At 42.7% G+C, this 24,640-nt stretch overlaps 1 protein-coding gene across 1 annotated transcript in view; it reads right to left on the bottom strand.

Moving 5' to 3' along the window:
- efnb3b (ephrin-B3b) overlaps positions 1–24,640 on the bottom strand; it is a 77,360-nt gene that overhangs the window by 25,093 nt on the left and 27,627 nt on the right. The window contains exon 2 of the mRNA XM_046065585.1: positions 13,603–13,892. Coding sequence (XP_045921541.1) covers positions 13,603–13,892 — 290 coding nt within the window. The remainder of the gene's footprint in view (positions 1–13,602; positions 13,893–24,640) is intronic.

Here is a 24,640-nt window from a genome sequence, read left to right as displayed (position 1 = left end):
TGTTTTAATGGTTAAAAATTATCATTATGTCCTGGTCCTGGAAACCTATATATAAAATTTTCATTTTGAGATTTCATTTCTTTTGACTCATGCATGTGAAATGTGCAAGTGGGGAAAGTCATTATTCTGCTAGATCTGATAGCAAAAGGAATGCATGTTTCTCCCACCGCTCACATTTTCCTGCTGTCTTCGACTTACAGCAGGGAGCTGAAACAGGGGGAGAGCGCATCTAAAAGAGTAATAAAGTGTGTGGTGCAGAATGACAGAAACAGAGAATTAAATAGAGATGCAGACAGACGAGAGAAAAACAGTTTGCCACCTGAGTCAAACTTTTAACAGGGTCAAATGTGGGGTTCTAGGCTACCTCAAATTTTAAGCACTGACAACACACACGAGCACATCCATCTATCATGGGATCACAAGCCCACTACTCTTACCTCCAAGGACTGCTAGCAGCTCTTTTGAAAGCTCAGTTTAAAAAAAAAAAAAAAAAAAAAAAAGCAGCCATGGCATGCCAAAACATGGCAGATGGGAGACATTTTCCACTCACAAACTGACTGACAAAATCTCACATAACAAGAACTGATTGGCGGTTGAAGGATTGATATAAGTGTGATGTACCCGCTGCACTCGGTGAGCAAAAAGAGTGCACTTCAATGTCAATGTCTTCAATGAGGGGTACTTAGTTAAAAATATCAGTTCCACGGGAGTACTCAATGTTAAAAACAAAAAAAGGTAGCACAAATCCCAGCAAGTAGGCAGAATCGTGTTAGCATCTCATATAACGCACCAGCCTCAAATAAACTATGACTAATTTGTCACTCGGCGTCATATTTGGGGGTTGAGCAACCTTTTTCTTCTCGAGCGCTGCCGCCAAAACTTCTTCGATTACTTTATCAGTAATCCGTTCAAAGCAGTGTGCTCCAAGTGCCGTAAATCAGTCCCGCTCCTCTAATCTTCAATTCATCACACATTTCCTAATCACACTCCAAAAATAACAAACCTGGTATTACTTACTCTCTTCTTTCTGTACAAGGAGAGCTGAGCCAAATGCAAGCTATCAAAGGTTTATGGTGTGCGTATGAATCACTAAAGACTAACAAACTGCCCTGTTCTCCTTGTTATATTGTAAAATAAAAGAAAAAAATAGGACTTTATACTTAATTAAAGCTTCAAATAATTTGAAATGAACCTACAAAAAAATGTAATAGTGCTTTCTTGGCAAGGTTAAGCTTGTAAAAACAGTTCTTAAATCTTCAAAGGGACAAACCTGGATAAATAAAGGTTAAACCAATAAAACAGTTTTCCATTAAACCTTGTCTTTCCTCCCAGCCGGCTGGCTTCCAGAGGCAATGACAGCAGGACTGTTGCTACAGATGAGGTAAGACGCTATTTGCCGCAACAGGGCCCTGTTCTCTCGCAGCGCCACCAAGAGAGCAGCCGAGCGAGGCTGGAGGTGCCAATGAATCAGTTCACTGTTTTCACTCATTATGCCGAACTGACTGCCTCACTTTTTCTCTGTCTTTATTTACACCCTTTTCTTCATCTCCGACTTCTCTGGCATCACACACACACACACACACACACACACACACACACAGCCAACAAAGACCCTGCTCATAATGAGGGCATAGCGGTGTCTGAGTGTGTGTTATTCTTTGTGTGGTTTGTGTGTGTGTGTGGAGGGAGGAGGATTATGGCACTTCCAAAGCTGTGAATAGGGGCCAGGCTGGGCCTTGGCCCTGGCTGAATTAATTACTCTAATTAGCTTCTTAATTGCATATATTAAACCAGTGGTTAGCAGGGCTGGAGCCGTGGTTAGGGCCTGGATCTAAAGCTGGAGCTGGGGGTGGGTTGAAGCAGACAAAAGGGTATTACACACAAACACACAAACACACGCACACACACACACAGAAGTGGGAAACCAGCTCCACCTTCCCCCACCCACTTGATGAAGTCTAAAGTGGAGAAACGAGACCAAGCACTCCCCTCCACGATGAGGGTGTTCAATTATCCCCCCACCCCTCATCAATATATAATCAGCGCATACAGTAACAGCAGATGTGTGGCACTAATATGGATGATAAGCCCCCCCAGAGGGAACAGAGAGGATTAATATTAGAACTACAGGGACTACTTGAAGCAGTCTTCATCTGAAACTCTTAACTGTATCACTTACTCGGTGCGCCGCTCACTGAGACATTCAAGAAGCCAAACCCTGCCGCTGATTTGCGACCATCGAGTCTCGCCCCATCTGGCCCCGCAGCACGTCACACAGACTTGCATAGACCATGACAACATCAGAATCATTAGATCCACCGCTTCCTCAGCTTCTTTGGCTCGTACGTTTTGTGCATTCTAAACAATTATCAAAACCTTTGGCTTTCCAGAGGAGACGACATGCATCAAATTAAGCTTTTTTGGCTTGAGTTGACCCCCGGAGTAAAAATAAGCCAGCCTGAGAGTAAGTGACAGAGAGAGAGAAAAACATCCTTCAGCCTGTAAAGGTGGAGGGTGTATGGGTGTGGAAAGGAAGGGTTTGGGCTCTGAGGGCGAGAGGCGGGGGGTAGAAATTGCCGAAAAATGCCTTGTTGTATTTGTGAAATACACCCAAGTATCCCACAACAATGACGATTAGTCAGGAACAAGTAAACAGCCAGCACGCTAATGAATCTCTCTTCAATAAACAAGTGAAGTGCACGTGCACGCACGCACACAACGTGCACGAGCGCAGAGTGATAATGATGTTCTTTGTGGAGTTTTTGGGGGTAATTAGGACTGCTTAAATGGTGGTTAAAAAGGATTTGCAGCTGATTGTTTGTCCTTGTGTCTTTGAGCCCCGGGCCCTCTTGCTCCACTGAGTGTCAACACTGTCTTCTTCTACTGTCTCCTCACAGCACACAGCAAACCGCTTTCATCAGCCCGTCCACAGCCAACCCTTCCTCTGCCTCCCTCTATTCCTCCCTCGCTTCTTCTGCAGGCTCAAATTATTCTAGCTTGTCTGTTTCCCTGTAATTTACTTCCTCTCTCTCTCGCTCGCCCTCTCTCTCATTTTTCATCCTCCCGCTCGTCTTCTTCCATCTTCTTCTACTGAACAGCTGCCGGGTCCAATCCGACTCCAAGAACACCATAATCTCCCTCACACATGGCAAAGATCATGCCTGTTACTTCTAGACAAACTACCCACATCAGTGTGCATGTGATTTCTTTCTCTTAGAAGGAAGAGTGCAACATTATGGAAAACAGACTCATTTGTATTCTTTCTGAAAGTTAGATGAGAAGAGTGATGTCAATTTCATGACTGTGCATTAAATACGGAGCTGGAGTCAGGGTGGGGTTAGCCTAGCTTAGCATAAAGACTGGAAGCAAGAGAGGCAGCAACCCTGGCCAATGTTTCTAACAACTACCACCTTGTGCTCACCAACTGCATCTAAAAGCTGGGCGGGTGGATAAACTGTTGTTAGTCAAATTGTAATCTCAACATTTCTATTCATGTCCGGGTTAAGCAAACTATTGTGTAAATAAACTAACGTTAGAGTTGTTGGGAGTCAGGCTAGCTGTTTGCTCCCGCTTCCATTCTTAACACCGCCTAAACCCCAGCCGTCTTCTCATCTCACTCGCGGCATGAGAGGTACACTGTGTTAGTGTCCAGTCTGTGTGCTAAGCTAGGCTAACCATCCCCATACTCCAGCCATGTTTCCTTCCACTCCCAGAAAGAGAGAAAAAAAGTGTATTTGCTAAAATGTTGAGCCATTTCCTTAACCACTAAATGAAAAGGGGAGGACAGATGGTTTTCCGAGAAAGGTTTCAACAAAAGGTTTCAAAGTTTGTCCCTGTGTGTAAGCAAACACACACACACACACACACACACATCGTGTCTGTGTGCAGGGCTACGCATCTGTCCGTGTGAATGTGTTCATTATGCTGATCAGGGGTCATGTTTGCACGAACCTGGACACTAAATCAAAGCTATATTAGTAGGCTAATGCGTTCTCCTGATGGCAGAGGTCAGGTGAGAGGTGCGCATGTTTCATACTCCCCCATGTCTGATTGCCGGGAAACACATCCTTCTGCAAAAGGTTCCTCGGCAGAAGGCAGCAGCACAATGATGCCTTTGTCTGTCAAGCTGTGATGGGCAACGAGAAAAGTTTGTGTATTTGTGTGTGCATGTGTATGTGTGTGAGAGACAGACAGACAGTGCAGGAAGGTTAAATGAATCATACAATGTTAACCAGGCCCAATCCAATTAGGGAGGGATTCTTCTTGTCTGACCTTTAACAGGAGAGACGTATTCACACTCACTCACGCAATCAAGCCCCACCAACACAACCACACACACACACAAACTCTCACAAACTACGCAGTCAGCCTTCCACACAAACAGACAGACACACAAACATGACACTCAAGCAAGCACACACCAACACCCACAAATGCACCCTCCGCCCACACACACACACACACACACACACAGTAACACACACACAACCACATAAGCACATAACCAACATCACCAGCATACCAAAACACACACACGCACAGAGCCAATCTCACAGACAGTAGCGCGGCTCTGATTGCTGACCTAAATCGGCCGGGCAATCTGTCACTTTCTCTTACTCACACTCAGCACACATCTTTTTTTTCATCTTTTTCATCCCCTTTCTCTTCTCCCCCTCTCTTCTTTTTTTTTCCGTGCCCCCTCTCTCTCCCAGTGTCACTTTACATCAGCTCATTCCTCGTCCCTTTCTTCTCTCCTATTATCTTTACCAGAAATGCCTTGGCCTCATTTGTATCCAACAATGTAGGTGCTGACGTACAGTATGTTGCATGTTTACGGTGGTTTTGCTGTGATCTAAGTACTGTATGTGTACATATTCTCATGCATATAATGAAGATGCATACAGTGGAGACCAGGGGAATCTCAGCCTTAATCATCTAAAAACACTTGAGTTGACAATCTTCCTTTTAAATAGAGTCATCTTTTCTATTACTCCACTTTCTCTTATCCATTGAGAGATGCAGATAAACTTTATCTCCAGAGAGGATATTAGTTGGATCCATTGCACTAAACCCCTGCTGGCCTATACTATTTCATTTTCCACTTTTTGCACTTTATTTGAGGCTATTTTCACACATGAGAGTTTCACTGAGGCTTTTCGCCCCAAGAATTCGATGTGTTTATTGGAGTGTGAAAAATGTGTTGCGGGCTTGAAAAGCAGTCTCGGGTCCACCTCAGAATAGTTGTCAGGGGCTGGCTTGGAGCGAACTCTTAGGCACGTCCCCTGAGGGCCACAACAGGTGTGAAAGCCTTAACACACTTGAAAAATGCCTAACACAATTTTACTTGGGTGTCACTATTTACAGTGACGACACTTCATGGTGGTCGGGACGGGGAGGACCTGGTCCGTAGGTGTGTATTTGTAATTTGTAATGAGGAAAATCAACAGGTTAAAAGCTCACCATAAAGTCATAGGACATCAGGACATAGGACCAACAACTCTGTTGCTGTACGGGGAAAGGTACCAGCCATCCTACACATTGTCTCTTATTCACTTTATTTAACTACAATGTCTCAGTTCCTAAACCTTCATCAGGTTAGATGTATCTCTTGATGAATCTTATCAAATGAAAATCTCCAGATTAAAATGTTATAACTAAATAAAGTTGACATGGGATTTCTGGGTCCTGCTCAATGATGAAAAAACAAATTTTAAAATTTTTTAAAAGATTACACCCTTAACACGCACCCGCCAGACTATGGGCTGTGACGGTTTGTTCACTTGGACTCATTTTGACAGTAAACTCAGAATTTCAGAGGTGACCAGAAATGTATCCAAAAGGAGTTCAAGGACAGTCTGTAAGTCATTTTTGAGCTAGTACACCCAATAGATGCTGCTTGTCAGTGGGTTTTAAAGCATTAAATACCATTATAATAATGAGAAAGAAGTGTCCAACACTCTCCATGATTACATGGGATGTATGACCACTTTCCTAACAGGTATTCAAATTTATATCTTCATCTATGACAGATGTAACGATAGCTGTACAAGCATTTAGATATCAGTGGGATTATTCTGTAAAAACAACCTAAGCCCCTCACTGTGGCCAACTTGTTTCTCCCTCCTTCACCCTCTCTTCCCCTTCCTGCAGCTCTTCCACTTCTCTACCCCTGCGTCTCTGCTTGCTTTAGCGCCTGGCAGGAGGCTCAAATCAGAGGGCTTAAACTTGATCAAATATTCAGCAGATATAGATTTCTCAGAGTCCCTGGATTCCCCACCTTTTCCACCCAGCTGCTTTCCATCCCTCCCTCCAGCCGTCCTTTCCTCGAATCCCTCACTTTTGCTCTCTTCACTGCAGTCACAAGCAAAGCTGTGTGCCGCACACAAACATACACACACTCACACAGGCAACCACGCACGTATGCACATGGGGAATCATAAACTAACGCAGAGTGGCAGAGAGGTGCAGCTCATTTAGGCTGCAGTGCAGCGTTTCTCTCCGCTTCCTCTCCTCCATTGTCTCTTCTCTCTCCTCTATTTCACTCTTGGTTTCGCTGTCGTTCCCCATCTTTCTCTCTCTTCATCTGTCTCTCACTCTTTTTCTCCCTCTCTCCCCTCTTTCCGTCCTCCCTCCCTCCCATCCGGATTCTGTGTCATTTATTTCAGCTTAACCCTGATAAATAAACCAGTGAGTACCTCTGCATTATTGAACACTTTGACATTGCTGTCTGCACGCACTGCGCTGGCCCCGTGCTGTCCAACAATTAGACCACACACACTCGGAGCCCCACCCTGTCCCAAGTTGCACACCCCAACCAAAACTTGCCGTATTACACACCCCTTCAGAAATGAGACAGAGCAAAGGAGACAGATGGATGGAAAAGAAAGATAAACAGAGAGACAGAGAAGAGGAAAACAACACTGAGGCAAAGAGAGAAAAAATAAAGTTTGCCGAAAAGAGACTAACACAGCACGCTCTGCAAATGCTCATTCCACACAAACACACACACACCAACACACCATTAACATTCCCCAAAAACTCATAAACTTACCTAAAGACACACACATGCAAACATGCACGAACACACAGAATTGTTTTGTTTTTTCTAGGTGTGCAGGCTCGTGTCAGCTCTTCTATTATTCATATTAGCGGGTGGTTGTTTATCTCTGCCATTGTGCGACAGCAAGAACCAGGCTCTCCGCAAAGCCCCTGGGGGCCCTGCTCCCTAAACACACCACTGGGAGTCATTCATGTACACACACAAACACAGGAGTACCCTCACGTCATCCCACGCTCAGGGACGTTCCTGTCCGTACATCCCATCTATCCATACATCCACATGCAAGCCGCATAGTCACACTCAAAGCGGACACGCGATTTCATACCTGTATCCGTGCACACACACACACACTAGCATCTGTCTCAGTATGCAACAACAACATCACTGCAGTCCCACTGCGACTGACCCATTCCCCACAACAGATCTAACCAATCTGTGTGTGTGTGTGTGTGTGTGTGTGTGTGTGTCTGTGTGTGACTGTGTGTCTTTTTGGGTATGTGAGTGTGAGCTATTTTCAGACTATTTTCTGTGTGTTTACAACCACAAGCCTGCGTGTATGCCATTGTGTGTGTGAGTGCATATATTTATGAGAAACCCCTGTGTATGGAGATGTGAGCATGCATATGTTAGTGTGAGCACCAAGGAGAATTAATGACGTCTGTGTGTGTGTGTGTGTGTGTGTGTGTGTGTGTGTGTGTGTGTGTGTGTGTGAGAGTGATAAAGAGAGAGAGAGTGAGTGAAGATATATACATATATATATATAACATACAGCATATAGATGCATTGGTAACATAGTTCTTGAAACGTTCAAGCCCTTTAAATTGGACTGAAAAAATTGAATTGACTCAAAGAATATGTTGACTGTGAGCCTGCAATCACTGACTGCTGGAGTGCAAGTTTAAACATATATGTACGTGCGTGTGTGCGTGCATGCGCGTGCGTGCCCCAGTCCTCTGACAGCAGCAGCGGTGATTGAAAGTGACCGCGTTGTTTCAGTGTCACCCTGCAGATGAGATGCTGTGTCTGTGTGTCAGCTGACACTCACATCCCGTTCACATCAGCCACATGCACAACGACAGACCTGTCTCTGTCTGTTGTCATCTTCTATCTTTCTGACTTTCTTTCTTTTTCTTTCCTCCCCTCTTCGTTCCTTTCATCCCTGTTCAAACATCTTTTAACTCTTTCTTACTCTTTCCCCGCGTTCCTCCCCTTCTCTCCTCGTTGTTGTGACTCAGCCACTCTGCACCTTTCCAGCCTTCCATCACTCACTCTCCGGAGAAAAAGACATTGGCTTGACTGCTTGCCAGGCCTTTTAGTTGTAATGCTATGTTTTTTCCAATTTTAGTACAACATGGGTGGTGTTTGCCACTTTGGACCATAAACTGGACATGATCAATATTCAAGCACAATTTAGTAACACTTGTAGGATTTTTTGTTTACAAATGTACCCAATTAACATATTTCTTTTTCTTCCCTTACTTTTCTTGCCTCATCCTGGTCTGCAACTTCATTTTGATATCACATAATGCTGTACTGTAAAGAAAACAAATATGTCAAAACAACTGCCCCTTGTGACTTAAAATAAATCTCTGAAAAGCTGCATGTTTAAAGATGTGTTCACCAAAATTACAAAAACAACTGGATAATCCACCACACACGTCATGAGGTTTTACAGGGACAATTTATTCAGACAAATCCTGTCCACAATGAGGTCTGTGGATTATTCAGAGCAACAAGGACGTTGCTTCTGGAGATGTTGCTGTTTTTGTTTTGTTTTTTACTATCAGCAAATAAGGGATATATCTCAAAACCTGAGCTAACGTAACTGAAACTATCTGCATGGCATGACAGTGAGAAGAAAAAAAAGGTTTTTTGGAATAGTGGGTGAATACACTAAAATTAGCTGACCCTGTACCAGTTCTAACACCAACTCTTCTATTCTCCTCATGTGTCCTTTAAGTTGCAAACCAGATTAGCTGCAAAAGAGATGGTTTCCCTCCTGCAGTTCTCATTAAGAGGACACATCATCAAGACCACAGCCCATTTGTGAATATGTGTGAGCATGTGCGTGTGTGTTTGTGCACGCTTGTGCATGCATGCAAGGAGTGTGTTACACAAGACCCTGGCGCCTGCTTTCAAAGGATTCATTAAAAGCAGTGAAAGGCTTGATCTGCAGTTTGGGTTGATGTACTGAGCATGTCTGTGTGTGTCTGTGTGTGTGTGTGTGTGTGCGTGTGTCTATGTGTGTGTCTGTGTGTGTCTGTGTGTGTGTGCCGGGAGTTAGAAACAAAAGGGCGGAGGGAGGGAGTGGATCGAGAGAGAGAGAGGGTGTGTGACTGAGAAATGGGTTTACATAAACCCTGACCTCATGTTATGAATGAAAACATCAATCAATGAGTATAACAAATCAATTTTCTCACACTTTCTCTCCTCTCCACAGGATGCGGAAGTAAAGAATTACATTTAATGGAAATTCATGTAATCTGATTACAAAACTGTAGCATCTGCGCTGCATTAGCGGCCGCAAAAACAAAGGAAACTGGATTTTCTCAGATTGCTGGCAAGATTTTCTCAAGACACAAACACGATTTTCACAAATGATCAATGATACCACTGATGATGCAAATTATGATGTGGAAATGAAAACCTAAAGAGTTTCATTCACCATGAATCATAGTGGCAAAATGCAAAGCAAACTGATTACCTAGTGGACCTTAAGCAAGTTACTGGTAATCTGTAATGGGTTTAACTTTGAAATTAACCTCCACCGCCTTTTCCCCTCCCGCTGTTCCACCATCCGACTGCACATCCACACCACCACACACACACTTTCTGTGTGTGCCTGCCTGGTCTGCGGTGTGCAAATTAAATCACGCTATGCCATAGGTTAATTAAAACAAGATTTCCCTGAGGCTTGCGCATACATTGGTGCCCCTACACACATGCACAAACATACATTTACTGTAACTAAATTCAGGGACAAACCAGCCCGTAGTGAGTTCAGCATGCATACAACTACAGCAGATATATGGCTCTAAATGAGCAGTTGGATTAACAGTTATTAATTATCTCACAGCCTCATTAAGTACACAGAAGTTTCGGTGAGAGTATTCATTAAGAGCACATGATCAGAGAAGCACTGCACACAACACACAAGTTATCTGGTGACGTTATCAATAAGTTATCAGTACCAAATGCTCTCTACAATCAGCTACTCCCCTGTCTCTTCACCTCTCCAACTCACTGTCTCTCTTCAAATGTGTAAGTACGTGTGTGTGTGTGTGTGTGTGTGTGTTTGTGTGTGTGTGTCTGAGTGTGTGTGACCTTGTGTTGCAGCCGTCATTGATTGGGCTGGAGCTGTCAATCGATCAGTCTGGTCTGTGTGTGGAGATAAAGGTGTTTCTATCTCTGGACACTCCAGTTGCCAGGTGGGAGTACAGAAGAGAGGTGGGCAAAGCAGAGACTGCGGGCCACATTTGGGTTTTATGGTGGTTTTTACTTTGCAGCAATGGAACGCACTTCAGGTTTAAGGTCGATGTTGTTTATTGATGGAAGTCCTCCAACCAGTATGTGCAATCACGCAAAACAGGATATTTATATGTGGTCACTTTGAATATCTTGCCAAAACAAGAACAGATCTGGTGGTGATAACCGCAAGTGCATAACGGTATGTTGCTGATTATCTGTTGGCTTGACACATAATCTCTGGATAAGCTTCAAACCTTTTGTGTTATAATGCATTTCTAAATAATAGATGCCCATTAGCAGATGTATGCACTTCAAGGAAAACACCAGAGGTGGAAAGAGTACAAAAATATTCTACTTAAGTAAAGTACTATTACTTTGATGAACGTTTACTTAAGTATAATTAAAATTACCAGTATAAAAATCTAATCAAGTAAAAGTAAAAAGTAGCTCATACAAAATGTATTGAAGAGTAACTGTTACTTAGTACTTTTTTAACCTCCTAAAAGAACTATACAACATATACTACATTTAATTAAATCGCAGTCTTTTTTGATTTGATAAGGGCACAAAGCCATTTCGCGCTTTTGATTTTCGTTCCTTTGACAGAATCTTTGCCGAAGCAACGGCGCAAAACAACGTTAAAGACCTTTTATGTTATTATGAGAAGTTTTCGGAATGTTTTTGCTTCGTAATGAAACTGTGTCTTTTTGGCTAATTTGAGCAAAACATCTTACCAAACTAAGAATACTTTTTTTTAACTACCAATGGAATGGTATATTATTATTTAACTCACCTCTACATGCTTGCACGGGTTTGATGTTGAGTTTTTTTAAGCTGCCAGTTCGGTCTCTCTGGGCAAACACAGCTTACACTGCAGAATAAAGCTGCTGCCTTTCTTGCACTTGAAGCCAAAGTGGTTAAAAGTTTTTCAATTATTTATTTTTTTTACTCAGTAACGGATGTGATTTAAAATTTAAGAACAATATTTCAAACAAAACATACTCAAGTAAAAACAGATTTTAAAAAGTACAAGTACACAAAAATCTACCCAATTACAGTAGCATGAGTGATTTCCACCTCTGGCAAACACTCACATGTTTTGCGCTCCAGATTTTTGGGTTGTGTGAATTCTGAATATAGACAACACCCAAAATCATCCTCAAATATTTATGACCTCAAGTCAAGTCCATCTGTAAGGAATACACCTATGGACAGTGGAACACAGAGGCAACTTAATAAAAGGGAGTTTTGTGAAAGTTTGCACACAGACTGCATAGTGGATAATAGAATAAATTTTCACTTTAGTATAGCATGCAGCACTTATAATCATACTGGGATAATTTCAAAACACTGATATAAAAATATACAAAAACACAATTAACATTATTGCGTTAGTTTTACGTATCCTGTAAGTTTCGCTTTCTCGCAGCCACCTTGATGTGGATGTTCAAGTTCTGCTGTTCAACATCTGCCAGTCACTGAATCAGGTATCAGCAGGTATCACATTGCATTAATTTTCCTCCCTACTTATCAGGCCAAAATTCCTGTATTATTGGGTCGCTGGGCGCACATAGAGCACACTGAAACACACACATACGTACATGGTGTCTTACTGCACCACTGCATGTTATCTCACCTCCTCATATCTAATCTGAGAGAAATGTTTGTATGTTGATAATGATACAGGGTGCAGGAGAAATATGCCCAGTGCCTCACCTCTCTTCACAAACACCGGGTATGAGGACTGATAGCGTAAACCGAGTGTACCCGAAACCGGCGAACAAATACAGAACACAAAGAGACATGTGGGACATCGCAGACTTTCAGAGCTCTTATATTCTCTTTGTTTCTCTCAGTATCTCTATCTGTCTGTCTCTCTTTCTATGTCCCAGCTTCCTCCTCCTCCCGGCTCTACTCGTTCCATCGTTTTTTTTCTACCCACAGATGAAAAGAAGTGAAAAGAGCATTTGCACACCTGAGTGAATAGAGCTTGCAGGTGCGTGGGCGGAGAGCTATGGGAATCTAACAGGGTCTCTCTCTCTCTCTTTGTCTATGCTGCTCACTCTCTCACTCCTGAGGTGTTTTTTTTGCAGTTCTTGTGTTTGTATTGCAAACTTGTGTGCATGCAAGAGTGTGTGTATACAAGCACATGAGTGTGTATGGTCTGTCTGCGTTGCGTGCATGGCTCCAATTGTGAGAGTTGAACGCTCTTGGCTGTCGGTCTGTAGTTAAAAACAACCCACAGGTTTCGGGTTGACGCGACCTCTGCTTGCAGATTGTTCCGTCCGATACAGACACTTGGCTTGGCTCGCCATGATGACCTCATCAGGTCTTCATGCAGCCTGACTCCAAACAAATCTTCTGAACAAACCAAAACAAACGGTGCTTAGCCTTTTGCGGTAACTGCAAAGGCTCGCAATAACAATAAACAGGCCCAAGGCCAGCACAGCAGCCGAGCAGGACAAAGACATAGCAATGACAGACACACACGCACACAATCTTAGAAACAACACTGAAGCGAAAATGTAACCAAACTTCATTAAACAAAAAGCCCACACACGTGGCAAAGTAGGACAAATCCAGGGACATACTGCAAAAAATGAAAAGGATGGTAAGTCATTTTTGCTTAAAAAAGAGACATCACCTGAAGTGTGTTTAATCCCACAAAGGTGAAACAACTGAAATTAATTGAAGTTAGTTAAATAACCTACAGTTAGAGCAAGGTTCGAATTTAGAAAAAATACCCTGAAATATCCTGAAAACTACAGGCTCATCCGGTCATTTTTTGCAGCGCACTGTATCCACCCGCAGGCCGGATCACACACACAATTCTCAAACCTAATTACTCTAAACACACCCGCCCAATCATCACCATCATCACGGAAATAAACAAACACACTCAGGCACAATCAGAAATCAGCCATGCAATCATAACAACCCCCCCCCCCACACACACACACACACACACACACACACACACACGTACTACAATAAAGCTCAAGACACGCCCATAAACACACACACACACACACCATCCCCTAATCTCCAGTGTTGGCTCTGCTTCCTCGACTCACCGATGATGTAGTAGTCGCGCATGGTCTTGAACTCGTGGCCCCAGAGGTTCGGCGAGAACTCCTGGAACTTGATGGTGAAGCGCCGTTCGCGGGTGGGCTCGTCGCAGGTCAGCACAATGTTGGGGGGGCCGGTCACCTCGCAGCGGTCCGCCTGTTCCCGGGACGACACAAGGTAGAGCTTGTAGAACTCGTACTCTGGCGTGGACCTGGCGGTGTCCAGCGGAGGGCAGATGAGGTCCAGCCGGTCCCCGATCTGAGGGTACAGAACGTAGCCCTTATCGTCCCTGAACCTGGAGGAGGATAGAAAGGAGTCGGGGGGAGAGAGAAAGGCAGAGAGACATTAGCTTAAGTCTTTTGCTTAATGCAACAGCAGTAGAAGACACATTCGAGTCACCTGTCCTTGTTGCTCAATGAGCACCACATGGGTCCTTCACCTCTCTTACTTCTCCCACTTCTTTCTTATTTTCTTTCTGTGATGAGGAACAGGTGCCTTGATAGAACCCGCTGCACAAATCATTTTTTCCACACAAACTCATGCTGTTGGCCCTATAAGGCGGTGGAGAAAAAAATAGGGAAACCACCTGTTGCTGATCCACATAGGGAAAATAACCACCAATCCAACGCCAAAAAGGATCCCGTTATTAGAAAAATATTAATTTCGATTTTTTTCCACCCATGTGAACTACCCCACAGAAATGACCTATTCAGAGATATTTTTGAGTGATCAATATCGTGTACATTTTCAGACTAAACATAAACTTAAGTAGTCAAAAGTATGCAAAACTAAACTTCAGTCACTCACACGTGTAGGAGTAGGAGCAATATTGTCTTTAAAAATGTAAGATTGGTGTTGACTTGGAGGCTACATAACAAAAATGTTGCAAATATATCTGAAGTACTAAAGTTAAGACTTGCACATGTGAATGCAGCATGGGGAATGAAAGTAAAATACAGTAAACAAAACATACAACCTCTTTTTTTTTTTTTTTTACTTTTTCCCTTTGCAATGCAATTTTCCCCCAACCCTTATATTTGGAAGTGAGAACTGAGGCATGTCCATAGAGGAAGAGACAGTCAGCGGATCAGCAGAACGAAGCTGCCAGTGCCAAATCTCAGGTAACTAATTAGTTTGCTAATTAGCCCGTTTTGATTTCAGTCTGTCATTCACTTCTGACATGAATGATGTGCAGTCTGTTTATCTGTTTATAGCCTAACTGATGATTTGACACCTGTCATCTATGGGAAACCCACAGCCTCAAGTGATTCTCATGCGACAGTTCAATAAACATATGATTGAGTGTGGTTTATTATCATCGTCATTTTAATTTTACCATGGCTTTAACAGCTTTGATGTTAGATGGTCTTAATGTTGTTAAATGGCTTTCCTGGGGTATACGCTGAGCAGGAAATACTTCACACAAAGATTGAAATTAATTCTGCATATCAGCAATAACCCAAATTGGTCTTAACCCAGGTAGAACCCGACCCGTTTTTTGTAGTATGGAGGACTAGTGGGCACACTGTGGCTGCCCAGCTTTCAGAGGTCCAGAGCAGAGGACATGAAACACAGCAGTCAGAGGGGCATAAACTCAACAAATGACTCAGATTCTGTCATTCCCCTTGCAGCACAGGGCCATCTCCTGCTGATAAGGCCAAATACTATGAGTTATCAACTTAGCTCCGGAGGCCTATGATGACTTTAACGCACCATGCTAGCATGCTTGGCCAACAGTGGATAAAACAGAAAGTAAGTCTTTGCACATACGCGTAGTGCCCTCACTTCAGGTTAAAATAAATGTCACTACGGACAGAAAGAAGGAACGTGTTTATAGTAGTAAAAGATAAAAGGGAGGAGGGGATTTGCTGGATTTTCTCTACTGTTAGCATTCTCACAGAATTTTAAGTGACAATTTGATGTGGAAGTGGGAGTAAGCAAATGCCTGTAATATTAAGAAGCCCATTTTCTGTTACCTCTGACTCAGACGCTGCTTCTGCTTCCAACAAATCCACACGAACACTTGGGAGTCACAGCACTCAAACCTGCTTAATTATTCTCTCTGTTCTGCTGTCAGACAACGGTTTGACCATTAAAAAATAAACAATGCAGGATCACGAAGCATGAACAGACTGAGAATCATGTTGAATAACTGTACTGTTAAAAAGACAAAATAAATCCTACTAATCTCACATTGGCAACAATTTACACTTTCATTTGTCCAATAAAAAATACTATTACTTCATTTCAGGCCTTCCCTACAAGCTGACCAAAATCCGTGCCAATTTATTATTTATAATGTTGGGTAGTAACAAAAGGGGCCAAGAATTACATTATTATAAGAATTTAATCTGGTAAACATTAACTTTCTTTTTATCCATGTGTCTCATTAGTTAAATGTGTGCAGATTAAAAGGGTACTCTAGAAATGTATCGCACTTCCATAAAGTTGAGATACAGATGCAACAGAGGCTGAGATATCTTGACTTTTAGTCGCTAGTGTGGGTCAAGCTCCAAAAATACCAGATCCTACTTTTCCCATCATGCACCTTTGTTTTTTTGTTAGACCCTAACTGCTTGCTGAGTGTCCCCTTGTGTAAAACTCCACTCCCCCGGTTTTTAAACAGCCTTTCCATTACTATAATATTTAGGTCTGCAAGCCCAAGGTGAAATAGCTCTGATGACATCATCAGGGTTACTTTCTCTTGCTCACACGCTAACGATGATGCTAACACACTGAGATTTAGCAGGTAAACTAATGTTAACCATGTTTGTTGCCATGTTCACCATCTTAGCATGTTAGCATGCTAACATTAACTAGTTAGCTCTAAAACAAGTATCAACTTAAATGTCATTAGGTTTGCAGGTATTTGGTCATAAACCAAAGTACTGGACGACTGACTGACAGACGGACATTTTCATCCACAGAGCCACACCGTTAGCATGGCATTTCAGATGAGACAAAACAGGCTTACATGCAGCAAAGTTTTGGTGGGCGATGTTAGCCAGTTTGAATTTTAGTACTTGTAACACTGAACTTGTTTTCTAAAAGCAAAATGATATGATAAATGACAAGCTTCTATAGGAAGAGAAAGAAGGATTTTGTGAGTCTCCTCTGTTTTGCCTGTTTGCATCTTCCCACATCCTCCCCTTCCATGTAGGTTACATCTACCTCTTAGCACTGCGAGCTAACAGGCTTACACCTGTTGCAAATTAAGATGTAAGCTTTATCTGTTGGTGTGTTTGGCTGGCGGCGTACACCGGAGGGGAACTTGAGTAAAGCAGACTGAACAGCAGAGAAGCTTTAGCTGAGGCGGGCCCAGAGGCCTTGAGGGAAGCCACTGTTCCACTTCTCATTACCCAGGTCACTCAGGGTTATCAGGCAAAACTTAGACAGGAGAGGTAGGCACTCAGCTTCACTCAACACGTACACACACACACATTCGCACACACATTTCACATTCCTGTCTGCCTCAGACAGGCGAGCACATGCACTCACACCATTTATAGAGTATGAACTGTAAACATGGTGGCGGTTCCCGAGGCTTCTGTAGCAACGCCTAAACAGAAAAATCTATTCAACACACACACACACACACACACACACACACACACACACACATACAGATGCCCTCCTGTTAAACACAAAAGGTTTGCCCAAACATATCCACCCACATGCAAACACACAGGTTTAGTTTTCTCTAAACATGAACACTGAAAGCCACTGACACACACACACACACACACACACACACACACACGCACACACACACACAGACACACGCACACACACTCTTCTAAAAACAAGCACCTTTTGCTTCCTGCATGACGCATTCAGTGAGAGGTAGCTGATGGTACCCTGAGTCACAGTCGAGCTGCATTGCAGAATGGCAAAGCAAACACACACACACATACACACATACACAGAGGATGGTAAGAGTGTTAAGGTAAAATGCCACCGGGCAGGTGCAGTGCTCAAAAAAAAAGAAAGAAAGAGGGAGAAATCAGTGAAGTGAGAGAGAGGGAGGGGAGTGGAAAAAAATATTGAACATGTCAGGCATGGTATGTAGCAACAACAAAGAAATGTGGTGAACAAGCAGAAAGGAAACACAGAGACAAAGGGGAAACACTCCACAGAAGTAAAGTATCTTAAAATATACCAAGAGCAGGAGGAAAAGAAAAGAATGAAGGAAAGACAGAAAGAAAAAAAAGACAGAAATTGACAGTGAATTCCAGCACATTCCTGCAAGAGACCTCAATTTTCTGATAGGCTCCATGTTCAGGGTGTCAGATTTGCTGAGTTAACCCTGGTTAACCTGGTATGTGAGTGAATGATATTGTGTGTATGTGTGTGGTTGTGTTTGTATGATTTTAGGGTAGAAAGTCCATGTCGCAATCTAATCATGTACAGAGGAACAAAAATTGTATGTATTTATCTCAGAACTCACACTTTCCCTCTCCTCTTTATGATGCCCTCAGTGTCAACAAATCTGGTGATATAAAATCACTCACATACAGTTTTTCCTGTGACTGGGTGTTTTAAATCTACCTTAAAAAGTTCAGTCTATGAGTGCAGGACAGTTTGCGAGCCTTGTGAATCTGTGAAATGCACTTCCAGTGGAGACAAGAGGAGAGAAAAGTGAAGTGAGGTGAACTTATAAACAACTTTATAGAGTTCATCTGTGACCACATCTAAATAAATCATTCCATTCAGACACAGCCCTGAGCAGCATTACGTTTTCCCTTTACTCTTTTCTTTTTGGCCACGTTTTGCTCTGAGAGAAACACTCTCTCTGTCTCTGAGTGTTTTTTTTTTCTCCTATCCTCTCTCACTCTCCCTCATCTCTTCTGCTGTCCACTCTCTCCTTCCCTTTTTCTCAGCCGTTAACAATAGAGCCATTCATGTAGCCACACTTTGAAACATGGCGTGGGGGGTTGGAGTGGGCCAGAGGTGACACTGAGGCGGGAGAGAAGAAAGAGGAGGAGGAGGAAGAAGAGATGGAGGGATGGGGGGGGCACGAGGGAGGGGGAGCTTTCCTCTCTTTTCTTCTCTGCAGCTCTTTTATGAGGGAAGAAACATCATTTTCTCAACCCAAGCGTCGCCCCGTCGCGACCCCTGAGCTGAGCTGAGAAGACTCAAGTGTCAGTCTCCCTGACCTCCCCCTCCGAACTCTCACACCTCCTGCTTCTCACCCTCCACTCCTTCCTTCTCTTCCACTCCATTCTTTCAATGCCGTATATAAACTTTAACACATTTTATACCACAAAGAGATTTATCAATATCCAATTTCCAATCAAATTTAAAAAAAATTTATTATGTAGTTATGAATGACATTTAAAAGCTAGCAAAGGACAAGATTCTGTTTGCGTTTTCTGTGAGCTTCGTGTGTGTGTTTCTGTCTTTTCTCTTGTCCATCTGCATGTTGTCAGCCGTTGTACCTGCTTTGGGCGGCGTATCGGACAGCTCAAACATTTCCCAGATTCCACAGCGGCAACCCGAGCCATGTCCGGACCAAAGCTGGGCACACAGGTGCAGCCAGCAGGGGGGAGACAAGGGAGTGTGTGTGTGTGTGTGTGTGTGTCTGTGTGTGTGTGAGAGTGTATACGTCTGCGCGAACATGAGAATATGCAGGAGAGGCGGGTTGAGGGAGGGCAGGCAAGAGTGAGCGCTAAGTCCGTGAGAGAAAAATCCAACAAACAAAGATGCTGAGACAGAGAGAATGAGGCGAGAGACAAACAAGAGAGGTGGGATCCAAAGTGATAAAGCATCAAAACAAACACATAAGGACAAAGAGAGAGCGAGAAGGTGGACAGATTGCAACAGAGCATAATGTGGAAAAATAAACCCTTGTGCAAAAAAACAGACAGAAGGAGGATAAAGAAAAGGCAGAGGGAAGGACACTTACGCTGAAAAAAATAAACTTAAATTTAATCTGGACAGCGTATTTACTCGAAACTCCACCACTCTGACCTCCTCCATCCTCTGTGGGGGTCTTGTCCTTGAGCTAACCACAACCTGGCGCGAGTGGTAAGCCAAGGAGAGACAGCAAAGGGCCGATCTATTAGGGAATAATAAACGATGGTGTATTCGGTTCTGTGGCGGGGGAGATTTACGGTGGGCCCTGCGCATAAAGCTGTCTGCACTAATCTCATGGTATACACAGCATAATCACACACACAGGGGCTCTGAGTGCTCCCCCCCTTTTTTAATGTACACATGCTGTCAGACGCACGGCAGGGGAGCACGCACACTAAAGAGTAGCAAACCGATCGGCTACGGGAGGAATACACACTCTATAGGACAGGCGTGCACACGCACACACACCCGCTGAGCTACAACACCTGCAGGCCATCTAGTAGCTGTCTAAAGTAAATCCACTGGGTCTCATTTGCTGGAGAGGTGCTTTCCAAAGAGCGCCACTATGAGCAAACACACACACACACACACACACACACACAGACTGGAAAACGTCCATTTTGAACATGTCATTTAAGCCCACATAAAATCTTTAAAGCACTTTTGAAGTGAAAATGTCAGCCAATTCTGCACCATAATTAACTTTATTCCTATGCACCTTCATTTGCTTTAATGAATTTCCTTTCAAACAAGTGTTAAAGTCTTGAAAGAATTTAAAAAAAGGACTCCTCTAGTATGAAGAAAATGATTCAAGAGATTTGGAAATGTAAAATTATCTCACTCTACTGACAGACTGTTTTACCTACTTCAAGAAAAATATTATTTCAAGCCTCAGCGCTGGATTAAATCACTTGCTACGATGGAGATCTTTTTTGCAGAGCACCCACTCAGAGAAGGGACTGCAGCAGCTATCATTTTCCACTGTTCTGCTGTAGCAATCAGTGCCCCTATATACTGTGCAGCCCAACGATATATAATATAAAACATATGGTCAGGAGTATATAAAACATGAATTCACCTAATGCACAATCTGTCTTTGACAGAGTATTTGTTGGAACAGCAGCTCCATCAAATTGACCTGGTGTGCTGTGCACGTTTCACCTACATCTTCCGCCTGCTGCTCCATCTGATACGTTTACACTAAAAGATTCAGGAGATTTTAAATTTTACTCATGTTGTGTTCTTTTATCCTGACCTCATCTTTGATCGCTTCTGTAACCGAAAAGGGCTTTTTCAATGCTGGTACAAGTCTGTTCAAAGCCCATTTTGGTTGAATTTCAGGCATTACATCAAAAAAATGCTATTATCATCTGAGCCTGTATCAGTGTGTGAGATCATCCTGTGAAATATTACTGATTAATACTATGTTCATGTTTTTATATAATGATTTAGTCATATATCAGTCTGATAGTATTACACTGTTAATATAAATAAAGTACCTTCAGTGTAGCTCTATGTAAAACTCAAGTTAAAGGAAATTATCTAATTCCAGTTTTATCTTTGACACAATATTTGTCATCTAAAACTGTTCTTGGAATTAATAATCAATGATCATAATTTAGTTATTTGAAATTCAGTATCATCTGACAGGACCCTTTGCAAGCGGACACTGCTTCTGTTTCCATCAGTGCACAGGGCAGACAGACAGTTTTAAAATATCCATAATCATTATTACTGTCTTCATTAAAGAACCATATACCCTGGAGAGGAGCTGCAGAAAGTGGTCTTTGACTGTGTGTATGGAGCTGGGGAGAGATAGAGATACATTTGTACGAGACAGTGGGAGACAGAGAGGGCTTAGGAAGAGACAGAGAGGAGGAAAGAGAGAGCTATAATGTAAATTGATGAGAGTTTGAGTCTCTCTAGAAGGCATGGCCCAGATACCTCTGAACATTTTTATTATGGATGAATTGGTGGAATGGATGTGAGTTCGACAAGGAGAGGAAGAGGGAGACAGTCACAAGCTGGCTTTCCACCCAAGAATTTTTGTTTTGTAAATTATCATCCATTTAGTTGCAAACAGTTGGCTGTAAACAGCACAACCTTCTTTTATATAGCAAAGCGTATCCTCTTCAACCCCACTTTCCCCAAAGCCGGGGCACTCAGCACAGACTTATGCTGTGCAGCCAAACCTTCAAATCCACAGGACTTTTTTTTATTCTACCCTCTGTTTCTACTCTAAAAACATCATATACTGTGGAGCTCCTATGATACTGACGGAATTTTGCAGAAAACTGCACTAATCAATATGTTTTGTACAAACACGGATCAGATGGATCACTTTAGCTCATTGTTTTGTTTCTTTTGGCCCACAAACTCCACTCTCACCAACCTCATTTCCAGCCGCAGCACGAAAATGTTCTGAGCGACAAAACTTGAATGAACCAACTACCTGCCCAGCCCCAAACGGCAAACAGGGTTAGCAACTAGCTAGTGAAACAGCTAGCAGCTAAAGAGCATGATATTTCCTTCAGGAGACGGTGGAGACCAAAACAGAGCTAACAGGAGAGTGAATATTGGATTTACATTGATCAGGTGGACTTAAACATTAGTAATAGTTTGCTAACATATTGCATACCCTAATGACAAGGGGATCATTTTTCAGTGCATCCAAGTGGGCAAAAAAATAAACATTTATGTAGCTTTGTAGCTAAATATATGGAAATAAAAGGGGAAACTAGAGTGTTAAATAGAAAAAAAGACGAGCTGTGAACAAGGAGAGAGGAGCACAAGGTTGATGTAAAGTCAGCGAGCGCTGGAAAGCCCTGAGGAATGTTGCTGGTGAGAAACGACAACGGTGGTAATAGTTTCCATATGGTGAGAAAGGGAGGGAAAGAAAGAGAGGGATGAAGAGAGGTGGTGGACAGAAAGGTAGAGAGACACTGACGATGTTTGGGAGGGAGGGAGAGAGAGAGAGAGAGAAGGAGAGACGGGAGGTGGTAGTCAGCAGGTAGGGATGCAGAGCCTTGTTTGAATAGTTAGTTGGCATCATGGGACTTTGAAGGTAACTGCGTCCTTGTCATCACACACACACACACACACACACACTCATCCTCTTGTCCAGAGGCGGTCCAGTATGCTGCAGCGTCGATGTCACATCCAGTACATATCACACCCAGCGTAACCACAGAGGCGTGGGATGGAGGCACGCTGGATGCCTTGGCATTTGTAAAGAGCACGTACACGTACACACACACACACACACACATACACATAGACACACAGTGTTTGTCGCTCCGTCAAACACACACACACCCTTCATATCCCTTGTTGCTGTGGTCCCGCTGTGTTCAATACATTCCATACGATACAATGCAGCAGATGAGCGTATCACATTAAGCTGAAACTTGTAGCTGCACCATAAAGAGAATCTAGAACTAACTAACCAACTACGGAGAAAGACTTCTTCTCCTCTTTGAACAAAGCTGAACAACGCAACTATATTCAGGTCAACAGAAACTTTTCTCAAGAAAACCTCTCCCTCTCTCTTTTGCCTCATCTCTTTCTCATTTGCATCCTTGTTCCTGTTTTTTTTTCTTCATGTTTCTGCTCCTGCATCTCCAGCTTAGAGCTTTTGTTCGTGGCTTCTTTTGACTCCTCCAAACATTTGCTAGAAGCGAGTGTTAGACACTGGTCTATATTCAATCTCTTGTGGCTCACCGAGCCTCCCCCCTGCTCTATTTCTCATTTCTCCACCTCACTATACCTTCCTTCATTCCCATCTTTCTTTTCTCTCCAGCCAACCATATGTTAGGTTGTTTACAGCTTGTCTTTGATCTTAGTTTGCTCAAAAAGAGGTACAGAAATGGAATAATGCAAAAGCAGCTAGATATACCAGGAAGTTTTGACTTAAAAACAAATGGTTCAATAATTGCATGTTCATTTATGTCACACTTTAAAATCCACAGTATGGTATCCTTGGGGTATTTTTGGAACATTCTTTTAAATTTCAGTGTTTTAAATCTCTTAGTGTTGTACTTGCTTTCACTCACTGATGTCTATCTTAACTTAGTTTTATTATTCATGTTGTATTATTATTAATGTGCTACATTTACTATATTCTAAAGCATATTACTGTTCTTCAGGAAAATTCTTGTACATAAATGCATGTCTCTGATATCTCAATGGGAGCTGATTAAATAAAGGCTCCAAAGAGTACAACTTTGTGAAATGTATTTTTTATTAAATGGTTTATTTAGCTAAATATTGGACAGGAAGACCTCCTGAACAATTCAGAATCACCAAATTTGGAGATACATGGTAACTATTGGACAGCAATAATTTATAAATCGCTAAATCAATATTCAAAGTTTTTGCCCCATTGCCTGCAACAATCAGTAATGATTATTTTAATTTTTGATTCATCTGTTGACTTTGTAAATCTTTTAGTCAATATAGGGTCACAAAATTGTGACAAATGCCCATCCATATTCCCCAGAGGCCAATGTAAAATCAAGTGGCTTATTTTGTCCAACAAACTGTCCAAAGCCCAAGATATTATTTCATATTCAATATCCATACATTATATATATTCTGATATGCAATTTACAATAATATTAAGCAGGAAAACCTGAAAATGTTAGACGCAGTAAGAAGCAAATACTTCTTTAAATCAGTCCATCATTAGAACTGTTGTCCGTTATGTTCCTCCTTCCTTAATGTTGGCAGTATTTCATGCTTCCGTCTGAAAATTGAACATGATGACATCCACTAACCAGCAGCCATAAAGCCACAGCGGAGACATTTTGTATCCAAACCGAAGGAATTGTTCCACAGTGAAACTGAACCATTCCTCCGGGGCATCAGACAAACCTAAAATCATACTCTTGACATCCTTCCTCATCGCTACAGTATTCCCCATCTCTTTCTTTTTCTGTCCTCACTCCTAAACCGTCTCTAACCACCATTCCTTCCTGCTCCTGTGTCTCTTTTCCTCTCACCTGCCCTCCCCCACCACTCCTCCTCTTTCCTCGTTTTCAGCATGTACTCTGGATGATTTGCAGCAGCCTGGATTGGTCCCATTAAGGTGGTCTAGTGGAGGTGTGTGGTGATGGAGCACTGTGGGTCCTGACATCTGTGTATGTGTGTGTGAGAGAGATAGGGGGGGGGGGGGGGGGGCAACCACCC

Source organism: Micropterus dolomieu, linkage group LG12 (assembly GCF_021292245.1).
Source record: "Micropterus dolomieu isolate WLL.071019.BEF.003 ecotype Adirondacks linkage group LG12, ASM2129224v1, whole genome shotgun sequence".
In the NCBI taxonomy this organism is placed as follows: Eukaryota; Metazoa; Chordata; class Actinopteri; order Centrarchiformes; family Centrarchidae; genus Micropterus; species Micropterus dolomieu.
The sequence above is the reverse complement of the archived record's forward strand: the minus strand, read 5'-3'. Positions and strand labels throughout refer to the sequence as shown.